At 46.9% G+C, this 12000-nt stretch overlaps 1 protein-coding gene across 1 annotated transcript in view; it reads right to left on the reverse strand.

Moving 5' to 3' along the window:
• The window catches only part of vta1 (vesicle (multivesicular body) trafficking 1), a 60445-nt gene that overhangs the window by 17629 nt on the left and 30816 nt on the right, over positions 1-12000 (reverse strand). Inside the window, exon 6 of the mRNA XM_075458732.1 lies at positions 1374-1619. Within this exon, the coding sequence (XP_075314847.1) occupies positions 1374-1619 (246 nt within the window). The remainder of the gene's footprint in view (positions 1-1373; positions 1620-12000) is intronic.

Genomic DNA, 12000 nt, shown 5'->3' on the forward strand with positions numbered 1-12000 from the left:
ACTTTGCGTTCTGCGCATGCTCCAGATGTTTTCCCGGGGTCGTGACCCGGAAGTCAAAGGAGACGATATTCCTGTTGTTGTCGCCGTCAGAAAGAAACAAACAACGCGATGGAGAATGTTCCGTTGGGCATCGAGTTTGTGCAACCAAACCGAGCTACTACAGGCTAACCAAACCAAACTACTATAAGCTAACCAAACCAGGCTACTACAAGCTAACCAAACCAGGCTACTACAAGCCAACCAAATCAAGCTACTACAAGCCAACCAAACCAGGCTACTACAAGCTAACCAAATCAAGCTACTACAAGCCAACCAAACCAGGCTACTACAAGCTAACCAAACCAGGCTACTACAAGCTAACCAAACCAGGCTACTACAAGCTAACCAAACCAGGCTACTACAAGCTAACCAAATCAAGCTACTACAAGCCAACCAAACCAAACTACTACAAGCCAACCAAACCAAGCTATTTCAAGCTAACCAAACAAGGCTACTACAAGCTAACCAAACCAAGCTACTACAAGCTAACCAAACGAAGCTACTACAAGCTAACCAAACTAAGCTACTACAAACTAACAAAACCAAGCTACTACAAGCTAACCAAACCAGGCTACTACAAGCTAACCAAACCAGGCTACTATAAGCTAACCAAACAAGGCTACTACAGGCTAACCAAACTACTACAAGCTAACCAAACCAAACTACTACAAGCCAACCAAACCAAGCTATTTCAAGCTAACCAAACAAGGCTACTACAAGCTAACCAAACCAAGCCACTACAAACTAACCAAACGAAGCTACTACAAACTAACAAAACCAAGCTACTACAAGCTAACCAAACCAGGCTACTACAAGCTAACCAAACCAAGCTACTACAAGATAACCAAACCAAGCTACTACAAGATAACCAAACCAGGTTACTACAAGCTAACCAAACCAAGCTACCACAAGCTAACCAAACCAAGCTACTACAAGCCAACCAAACCAAGCTACCACAAGCTAACCAAACCAAGCTACTACAAGCCAACCAAACCAAGCTACGTCAGTGTGTTAAAGTGGAAAACACACCAACCAGGTGAACAGCGCCTACAGCCTGCGAGCACACAAATGCACACAGATGCACAGGAAACAGCTGGAAAACAGCTGGAGAGACTCACACTGGGCCCCAGAGGAGCCACAGCTAATGTTGGATAAACTGCAGGTTGACATGACCTTTTTACTTCATGACCTTTTACAGGTTTGAAGCTCTGACTTGCTTCTCCTGGCATCATAGCATCCTCTGCGGGGACGTATGAAGGCAGGTGAAACAGATTCACAGGTTTCTACCCGCTTCATTCAACAGGAAGTGACCCGGAGGAGGCGGCAGCTCGTACCTGAAGGCGGGGGCAGCTCTGCGGGAGTGTTGGCCGGGGCGTGGGCCCCCGGCGGGATCTGGATGTTGTTGTAGTTCGTGGTCGGGGGGCCCGACGGAACAGACCCCGGAGTGAAGCCGATCCCCGGAGCTGGACCCGGAACTAGACTCTGGTCCTGGCCCTCGAAGGAGTTCGACGGAGGACCCCCCCTGAAGGAGCCCCCGTGAGAGGGGCCCTGGTCCGAGAAGCCTTCAGCTCCAAACTCATCTAAGAGACGGGGGGGAAAGAAAAAGGTTAGGGTGGTGGTAAACTCTGACAGATGTGAGATCTGAACATTGACCTGCATCAGGACTCGGTTCTGACGGGTTTAAGCAGGTTCATTAACCTCTGGGGAGCAGCAGGTCTGACACACTCAGGCTGGTTCACACCCTGCAGCTAATATAAAAGTGGTGCTTACAGAAAGACCATTGTCTCCCAGCAGCTCTGACTTTCCACGGGCTGGGAGGGGGCCGCGTTGAGCAAGAGGAAAGGAATGGATGGAGGGTGGAGGTAGGGGGGCCGGAGAGAGGAAACAACTCTCACAGCTCAGAGGTAGAAAATTCTGTGACCCAGTTATTATCAGAGGAACGGCAACATGAAGCGTTTCTGCCAATTCTAAAGGGTTCCTGCTGGTGACCAACTTTAAGCCTGATTTACGGTCGCCTACAGAGACGCTCTTCCTATCTATCTTCTATCTTCTCTATCTTCTCTTCCTAGACTCGTGGAGACCGCAAGGGCTGTGATTGGTCGGCTAACAACATCATTTCCTGGATCACTTTTCCGGTTTAGCTCCTTCCTCTCAGAACAACAATGCTGCCATTTCTGAAAGAGTTTACTGTGTGCCGGTCAACATTTGGTCAGAATTATTTGCATTTCAACATCAACAAGCTCCAACTCCAACAACAGTCTTTCTCTCTCGGTCGCCATCGTTCACTGTGAGGAGGAACGGAGCCGGAAGGTGAACCACCGATCAGCCACTTTCACCATAGACGTCGCCAGATTGGGTCGTCTAACGTAGCGCCGCCTACTGATCGGGAGGGGAACTGCATTGGGTATCCGACGTCCCAACAGAGAACTTCGAAAGGTTTAGTTATCACAGAGTCGGATTGACGGATAGCGACGGAGAAGCATACCGAGGCCTTAAGACACCACGAGGTCGTCTTTGGGAGCGTTCGTTGTAGACGAGGTTTGGGAGCGTTCGTTGTAGACGAGGTTTGGGAGCGTTCGTTGTAGACGAGGTTTGGGAGCGTTCGTTGTAGACGAGGTTTGGGAGCGTTCGTTGTAGACGAGGTTTGGGAGAGTTCGTTGTAGACGAGGTTTGGGAGCGTTCGTTGTAGACGAGGTTTGGGACAGTTCGTTGTAGACGAGGTTTGGGAGCGTTCGTTGTAGACGAGGTTTGGGAGCGTTCGTTGTAGACGAGGTTTGGCAGCGTTCGTTGTAGACGAGGTTTGGCAGCGTTCGTTGTAGACGAGGTTTGGGAGCGTTCGTTGTAGACGAGGTTTGGGAGCGTTCGTTGTAGACGAGGTTTGGCAGCGTTCGTTGTAGACGAGGTTTGGGAGCGTTCGTTGTAGACGAGGTTTGGGAGAGTTCGTTGTAGACGAGGTTTGGGAGAGTTCGTTGTAGACGAGGTTTGGGAGCGTTCGTTGTAGACGAGGTTTGGGAGCGTTCGTTGTAGACGAGGTTTGGGAGCGTTCGTTGTAGACGAGGTTTGGGAGCGTTCGTTGTAGACGAGGTTTGGGAGAGTTCGTTGTAGACGAGGTTTGGGAGCGTTCGTTGTAGACGAGGTTTGGGAGCGTTCGTTGTAGACGAGGTTTGGCAGCGTTCGTTGTAGACGAGGTTTGGGAGCGTTCGTTGTAGACGAGGTTTGGGAGCGTTCGTTGTAGACGAGGTTTGGGAGCGTTCGTTGTAGACGAGGTTTGGGAGCGTTCGTTGTAGACGAGGTTTGGGAGCGTTCGTTGTAGACGAGGTTTGGGAGCGTTCGTTGTAGACGAGGTTTGGGTGAGTTCGTTGTAGACGAGGTTTGGCAGCGTTCGTTGTAGACGAGGTTTGGGTGAGTTCGTTGTAGACGAGGTTTGGCAGCGTTCGTTGTAGACGAAGTTTGGGAGAGTTCGTTGTAGACGAGGTTTGGGTGAGTTCGTTGTAGACGAGCTTTGGGAGCGTTCGTTGTAGACGAGGTTTGGGAGCGTTCGTTGTAGACGAGGTTTGGCAGCGTTCGTTGTAGACGAGGTTTGGGTGAGTTCGTTGTAGACGAGGTTTGGCAGCGTTCGTTTTAGACGAGGTTTGGGAGCGTTCGTTGTAGACGAGGTTTGGGAGCGTTCGTTGTAGACGAGGTTTGGGAGCGTTCGTTGTAGACGAGGTTTGGCAGCGTTCGTTGTAGACGAGGTTTGGGTGAGTTCGTTGTAGACGAGGTTTGGGAGAGTTCGTTGTAGACGAGGTTTGGGTGAGTTCGTTGTAGACGAGGTTTGGGAGAGTTCGTTGTAGACGAGGTTTGGGAGCGTTCGTTGTAGACGAGGTTTGGGAGCGTTCGTTGTAGACGAGGTTTGGGAGAGTTCGTTGTAGACGAGGTTTGGGAGAGTTCGTTGTAGACGAGGTTTGGGAGCGTTCGTTGTAGACGAGGTTTGGGAGAGTTCGTTGTAGACGAGGTTTGGGAGAGTTCGTTGTAGACGAGGTTTGGCAGCGTTCGTTGTAGACGAGGTTTGGGAGCGTTCGTTGTAGACGAGGTTTGGGAGAGTTCGTTGTAGACGAGGTTTGGGAGCGTTCGTTGTAGACGAGGTTTGGGAGAGTTCGTTGTAGACGAGGTTTGGGAGAGTTCGTTGTAGACGAGGTTTGGCAGCGTTCGTTGTAGACGAGGTTTGGGAGCGTTCGTTGTAGACGAGGTTTGGGAGAGTTCGTTGTAGACGAGGTTTGGGAGAGTTCGTTGTAGACGAGGTTTGGGAGCGTTCGTTGTAGACGAGGTCGTCCCTGACAGAAGCAAACCGGGCACACGGTGACAGACTGAAACACACCACACATATACTTTCTGTCTGTAGAAATAAAAAATGGTTAAATGTAACTTAGGTGGAAGGGAGGACGTTCCTTACGCACTTATTTGTTTCCTAAATTGTCTTTGTTTTCTAAATTGTCTTCCCATTTGTCTCGGTACCTAACTTACTGCACTTACTCTAGCACTAGTTTTGCTCTTAGCTGTTTGGTTTTGGAAGGAAATGCACTTATGATTTCTTGTGACCTGAAGTTCTTTTGCCTACCGATGTGGAACACACTGATTGTAAGTCGCTTTGGATAAAAGCGTCTGCAGAATGACCGTAATGTGATGTAATGTAATGGATGGTTCAGCAACATTAAAGCGTCTTTTCTTCCATTAATTTACACTCCTATTAGGAGCGGATCACTGCAGGGCGTGGGGGGGGGGGGCAGGACTCCCGTCCTCTTCCTCAGGGCCTGCCTCCTTTCAGCTTGTCATCACAACATGAACGTGCATACAGTTAATGCCCTGAGCGCTCAGACCACACACCAAACTGACGGGCAGTTTTATTCTGGGATGCTTACATTTGTTGGACCATGGACAGCTGGAGCTGCTGTTTTAGACCCATCATGAGTCATGTGTTTAACAGCCCAGGATTATTAACTCAGTTCTTTTTTCAGGGTTCTCGACACATAACGGTTTCATCTGTCGAGGCATCATATGAAGTCCAAGTTAGATGGGAACCAGGGATACCCACATCCGGCCCCCTAGGACCGGATGTGGGTATCCACATCTGGTTCAGATCAATGCATCATTAGCAGGCTTGTGTAGAACTTAATCTTTTAGAGATCCATTTCATCTGAATCAGGTGTGTTGAAGCAGGGAAACATCTTAAACCTGCAGGACAGCGCCCCCCCGAGGACCGGAGGTGGGTATCCCGGCTTGCATGACCATCCAGGTTCTCTCTTTAAATGAGGACGTGTTCACACTGGAAAAAATCAAAGTCTTACCAAGTATATTTGTCTCATTTCTAGTCCAAATATCTCATTACACTTAATATAAGACACAACTGCCTAACAAGCACCATTTCAGCCAGATATAGGGACTTGTTTGAAGACAATACATCTGGAATATCTTGTTCAGTGAAAAAGTCTTGAAAACAAATTGTTTTGAGTCACATATCACATGAAACAAGCTTTTTTTTTTTACATTTGAAGAGGTTTTTAAGCTAATTTCAAGATCACTTTTAATTCAAAAGTCCTAAATATCACATCTTATTTCAAGAAATCTTGACAAACCGATTTTCACTAGTTCCATTGGCAGATTTTTTTGCTTATTTCAAGCAAAAACGTCTTTTATTTGCTGTTTTATTACTTTTTTTTGGAGGGGCATTTTTTCCAGTGCAGATTCTTTTTGTTTCTTAGCAGAACTGCCTAAACATTCATGATGGATCTGCAGGAAAGCTTCAGCAGAGCTGCCGACTTAAAGGCGATTTAACTTTGGCTTCGGATCCGGGACTTAAAGATTCAAGCTTCACCGCAGGGATAAAATCTGTAGTTTTTCTGCCTGAAGACAGATTTAAGCCAACGTAACGACGAGGATCTGGACATCAGCTGTTGTCCTGGAGTGTTTTCCTGACATTCTGATTGTTAGAGTTTAAACCATCTCAGCGCGTTGGTGTTGAAACAAACCGGAGTCGACATCCGTGCTGACAGAGCTGTGGCAGAGCAGCGTTTTGGGCACTTAGACCTCAGACATCTGGAAGCTTTTAGGGAAACCTCGTCTCTATACATTTGCTTCTCTCTGACATGCTTCAGTCAGACGGATAAAACGATGGTATTCAGTCGGTAATTTCCCTCACACTTCATTCAGACGCGTCTATGAAAGTGACAGTCCAAAGAAGATATTTACAGATCAGACATCACGACAGCCAGAGAGCAGGATATTCGGTTTGATGCAGCCGCGAAGCGACAGAAGAACAAAGAGTTTTAATCAATAAACAGAGCAGAAACACGTTGGTTGAAATGAAAACCAGGTAACGCTGTTGTCTAAGAGCAGAGATTCCCCTCCGGATGGCAGCTCCTGCCCCGTTGGCAAAGCCCTCATCACTCAGTGCACAGCTCCAGTGAATCATCGTCCCTCCGGCTGTAAACAAGGATTCCCCCGGACGGCAGGAAGCTGATTATTTTACTCCAAATTGGCCACAGTGTCTGTTGACTTCCCAAACTCAAACACTCGGTGTGTTAAACCGGCCAAATGAGACTTAATTATCTTCGTGGAAATGTTTTTTGACTTCCAGAGTTTGTGCGACGGACCAACTGGAACTGTTACCCCGAGCGTGTTTTCATGCTGAGAATCAGCTGGAATTAGGAGGTTCGTTCAAACTTTTATTCACACGTCGGCTGATCTTTAAGCCGAACATTTCCACACATCCTCTCAACCCTCAGGCTTCACAATGTGGGGACCAGAGGTGGGTAGTAACGAGTTACATTTACTTGAGTAAGTTTTTGAAAACATTATACTTCTAGGAGTAGTTTTAAATCTCTATACTTTTTACTTTTCCTTGAGTAGATGTGTGCAGCAGAAGCTGTCCTCTTACTCCGCTACATTAGGCTACAATGAGCTGGTTACTTTTCTTCTTACCTCTTTGGTATTCTACGCCTCATTATTTTTATCCCCCCGCGTACGCCTCATTTTAATGTTTTATTCTGACAGAGAGAGAGACTTCCGCCAAAGGCTCTACCACCTGACTGTGTTCCACCAATCAGACGCAGCCGTGCGGTCTGGTCACGTGACCGTACTCGATCTCAGCGGCGGGACGGGTTAGCTTTAGCATTAGCAGTCGTAGCAAACAAACAAAGAAACAGATGAAAAATGTCAGAACCAACGGTGGGAAATGAAGACGCAGACGAGGCCTCATACTGAAAGCATGTTTACCTTACAAAGAGTGAGAAACAGCAGCTACATTATGTGTCTTCTGTGTCAACCAAAACAAACGCACATTTCAGCAGAAACTCAACATCTAACTTGAGGAAACATGTAGCGCTAAGTTTCCTAAACTCGTTTTCCCCCCATGGATAGGTGAATGTTTGTTTTTTAGGTTACATATGGGTTACATATGTTTTAAACATTTCCTAAGTCTCTTTGATTTTATTGAAGTTCTTGAATTTACCTGGATTATTTTAATTTAAGCTATTTTGTAATTAATGAATTCATTTTAATTTATTTTATGAATTGGATGAACTCTAATTGGCCTAAAGATGATTATTTAGTATTTTTGTCTGTCTGATTGAATGCTTGTGTTAACAAATAAATCAGAAGTTACTCAACAGTTACTCAGTACTCGAGTAGTTTTTTCACCTTTTTTACTCTTACTCAAGTAATTATCTGGATGACGACTTTTTACTTGAGTACAATTTTTGGCTGCTCCGCCCACCTCTGGTGGGGGCAAAATCTTTCAGAATCTCTCTTTTATCAGTTATAAAAAGGTGAAAAAGCCGTTTCACCTCAATCAGTTTGACCCGATCAGCCCCCAGACCTCATGCATGGCTCCTTCTCCGAGTTCCTGCAGCCTGAAAGCAACTCGCTGCCTGGCCAGCACTGATCGGGGCTGCCTTAATTAAAAGTTGCGGTGGCTTGAATGTTGTGTGCGGTAATATGAGAGTGTTTCCCTAATGAAACACATGCTGTCCTATAAACAACACCTCAGCCCCACAGGAGGGCGAACACAGCTCGTCCTGATGTGGACACGCTGGCACCGAGTGTGAACATGCGCTGGATAAACAACCTAATGAAAGCCGAAATATTCCAGCTGGGCTCTAACATGGTGTCAAATGCAGCCCGTGTCTGCACCTTTAATCTGTCCAAACATCTCTGCTGCTCAGAAATGTTTTCTTTGTGTCAGAGTGCTGCTGGGAGAGGCAGCGCCTGTCCATCAAGGCTGTCGCTTTTCACACCTTTTCTGGACCGAGGCACAACTTTTAGTTCTTTTTTTGATTACTACAGTGGCTCAGAGGTGCCAAAATTACATTTAAAACCCAGAGACTGTTAGAACGGTGATGCAGATGCAGGAAAACCCAGTTTCACATGGTCTGCTGTAAAACCTCAGTGAGCTTTTCTGCATCAATGCTGCCATCACAGAAGTGGAAATGAGCTTTGCTGAGGGCCCTGATCCAACTTCGTTGTACACGAAGTCGTCTTTGGGAGCGTTCGTTGTACACAAAGTCGTCTTTGGGAGCGTTCGTTGTACACAAAGTCGTCTTTGGGAGCGTTCGTTGTACACAAAGTCGTCTTTGGGAGCCACTAAGTCGTCTCTGGGAGCCACTAAGTCGTCTCTGGGAGCCACTAAGTCGTCTCTGGGAGCCACAAAGTCGTCTCTGGGAGCCACAAAGTTGTCTCTGGGAGCCACAAAGTTGTCTCTGGGAGCCACAAAGTCGTCTTTGGGAGCCACAAAGTCGCAAAGTTGTCTCTGGGAGCCACTAAGTTGTCTCTGGGAGCCACTAAGTCGTCTCTGGGAGCCACTAAGTCGTTTCTGGGAGCCACTAAGTCGTCTCTGGGAGCCACAAAGTCGTCTCTGGGAGCCACAAAGTCGTCTCTGGGAGCCACTAAGTTGTCTCTGGGAGCCACTAAGTTGTCTCTGGGAGCCACTAAGTTGTCTCTGGGAGCCACTAAGTCGTCTCTGGGAGCCACTAAGTCGTCTCTGGGAGCCACAAAGTCGTCTCTGGGAGCCACAAACTCATCTTTGGGAGCCACAAAGTCGTCTTTGGGAGCCACAAAGTCGTCTCTGGGAGCCACAAAGTCGTCTTTGGGAGCCACTAAGTCGTCTCTGGGAGCCACTAAGTCGTCTCTGGGAGCCACAAAGTCGTCTCTGGGAGCCACAAACTCATCTTTGGGAGCCACAAAGTCGTCTTTGGGAGCCACAAAGTCGTCTTTGGGAGCCACAAAGTCGTCTTTGGGAGCCACAACACATTTACAAACACATTTAAGGACAAACTGGAGATCCTCTGAACATCTCCTCAGAGACTCATCATGGAGGCTGCTTCATGATCCTGGTGACAGTCAGCGGTTTGAAATAACATTATGTTTATTTTTATACCTCATTATTTGACCTAAATTGTCCCGTCCAAACTTTTTTTTGCAACCTGAAATATCAGAATAAATGTAAACTTACAAATTAAATGAAAAAACTTGAAATATTGAGTTATTTTGACTGAAATGGAAGAATCCCTCCGTGTTATTTTCCCTTTTTCCTTTGTATAACCCGGAGCTGCTGCTTTATCTGCACTGAGCTACAAACGCACCGTTTCTCATCTAAAACCAATTTCTAACTGAATTTCCCTCAGTGGGATTTACACACCGGCGCAGTTTAATCATGAACTGGAATCGCTTCAGCAGAACTCTTTCTGAACGCCCCGTAACCCGATGTGCTTCCGATAGAGAAAACGTTTCTGCTGGAAGGAGGACGAGGCGTAAAAGCTGCTGAACGTGGCAGATATCTGCAGAATGCGTCTGCAGCTCCTGCATCTCGTTTCCTTTGTGCCACCTCTGTGGAAGCTGAGCAAGATTCAGATCCATGATGGCGTTTATCTGAAGCCGACTCTTCTGATGCATTCCACACACCACGTTCAGCAGAATATATAGTAAACCAAACCTACAGTTTCCTCTTTCTGTCTGTTAAATACAGACTCTTTGGTGAACTCTGCCTCCAGGTGGTCCGTTTTTGGGTCCAAACTTCTCGGCTTCAGCCACGGATTTTCATTCTCATTGGGGCTGGGCGAGTTAACTCGTTAATTATTTAACGCCGGTAAATATATTATCGCGCATTAACGCATACTTTTTTTTATTTAAAAATAAAAATCATAATCATAATCTGTTGGTATCATAACTGCAGGAATATTTTTTTTTATGCTCCATAGAGTAGCCTTTATTTTTTATTTTAGCTTTCTTTGGTTGTTTTTTTAGAATTTCGAGGTTATTTAAGGATTTGTGATTGATATTTATAATCTGTATTTAATTTATTTATCGTGTTTTTTATCAGTTCTTTTTGTACCTTTTTTTGCCGGGGGAAGTCTTTTTTTGTGGGGGGAGACGGGGGGGTGGGATGGTTCGCCCAGAGCAGAGATACTCATTGTGCAGTTCCTCAAGCTTATAATAGTAGCTTATAACAATATGCTAACAATAACAATAATTTTTTCAAATAACACACTGCGAATACTGCAGTATTAATTGTAGTATTAAGTATTTTTATTAAGTATTAATTAAGGTTTAATGGTGTTTCCTAAAGGGGGCACACTGTTAAACCTGGCAACGCAGCCCGCTTAAACCGCAGAGCACGCTAGCTCCTTTAGCCAGCGCGAGATGCAGGCACAATGGATCGGATTTTTATTCAAAAAGGGCAAAAACCAGCACAAAAACCAGCACAAAAACCATGCTCATCCTGAATGTCTCACTATGATTACAACAACAAACTACAAATACAACATGAAGAAAGTCGAGCACATGCACGCCAGCTTCTGCTCATCCCAGTATTAAGGGAAATGTGGTCTGAATTGAAAATGTATTGGCTGTGTTGATGTTTTATATGTAGAAATGCATATATTTGCAAAAGGGGACTTTAGTATGTTGTGGTAAAAGTGGCTCTTCCCTTGATTTTGCTGCCAGTGTGGCTCTGGTGAAATAAATAAATAGTATCTCTGGTTTGCAGGATGTAAATCTAGCCAGGACCAGCCATGGATCTGGATTAAATCAGGCAGGAAAGCGTCCGACTGAGGCTGAGACGAACCTGGGACGTCAGAGCCCAAATCCACTGAAACAATCCTGGAAAGGACGGAGATGCAAACCCATCGAGCAGGACTCCCACCCTCACACATGCTGGGTGCATGAGCTCAGCGGCGAGCTCTCCATCAGTGGGAATAAGCCATGATGATGTCATCAGCAGCGAGTCAGTGTGCGAGAGACGTTAGAGGAGAAGAAAAGTGTGTTTTCTGAGCTGATGTGATGGGTGGGCCGGGGATGTTCGGGGTCAGACCCGCCCACGTGTCTGAGCGGCGTGGGCGTGGGCGAGCAGATGGTCTTCATTTCAGCCAGGAATTCATCAACATCACTTCTCCGACACGAAAGGAACGTTTAGCGTTTCCCCCGCAGGGACGCGAACGCGTGCAGGTCCAGCGGCGCTCACACGTCTGCTGGCGTTCCCGAGGGGAGCGCGGCGTGATCTGAGAGCGCGGCGTGGTCTGAGAGCGCGGCGTGGTCTGAGAGCGCGGCGCGGTCTGAGAGCGCGGCGTGGTCTGAGAGCGCGGCGCGGTCTGAGAGCGCGGCGCGGTCTGAGAGCGCGACGTGGTCTGAGAGCGCGACGTGGTCTGAGAGCGCGGCGTGGTCTGAGAGCGCGGCGCGGTCTGAGAGCGCGGCGTGGTCGGTCTGAGAGCGTGGCGTGGTCTGAGAGCCCTTTCAAGACTTTTTAAGACTTTTCAAGCCTTTTCAAGCTCTTTCAAGCCTTTTCAAGACTTTTTAAGACTTTTCAAGCATTTTCAAGCATTTTCAAGCCTTTTAAAGCCTTTTCAAAACCTTTCAAGGCCTTTTCAAGCTGTTTCAAGTCTTTTCAAGACTTTTTAAGACTTTTCAAGTCTTTTCAAGCCCTTTCAAGCTCTT

The sequence above is a fragment of the Odontesthes bonariensis genome, chromosome 24 (assembly GCF_027942865.1).
Source record: "Odontesthes bonariensis isolate fOdoBon6 chromosome 24, fOdoBon6.hap1, whole genome shotgun sequence".
NCBI lineage: Eukaryota > Metazoa > Chordata > Actinopteri > Atheriniformes > Atherinopsidae > Odontesthes > Odontesthes bonariensis.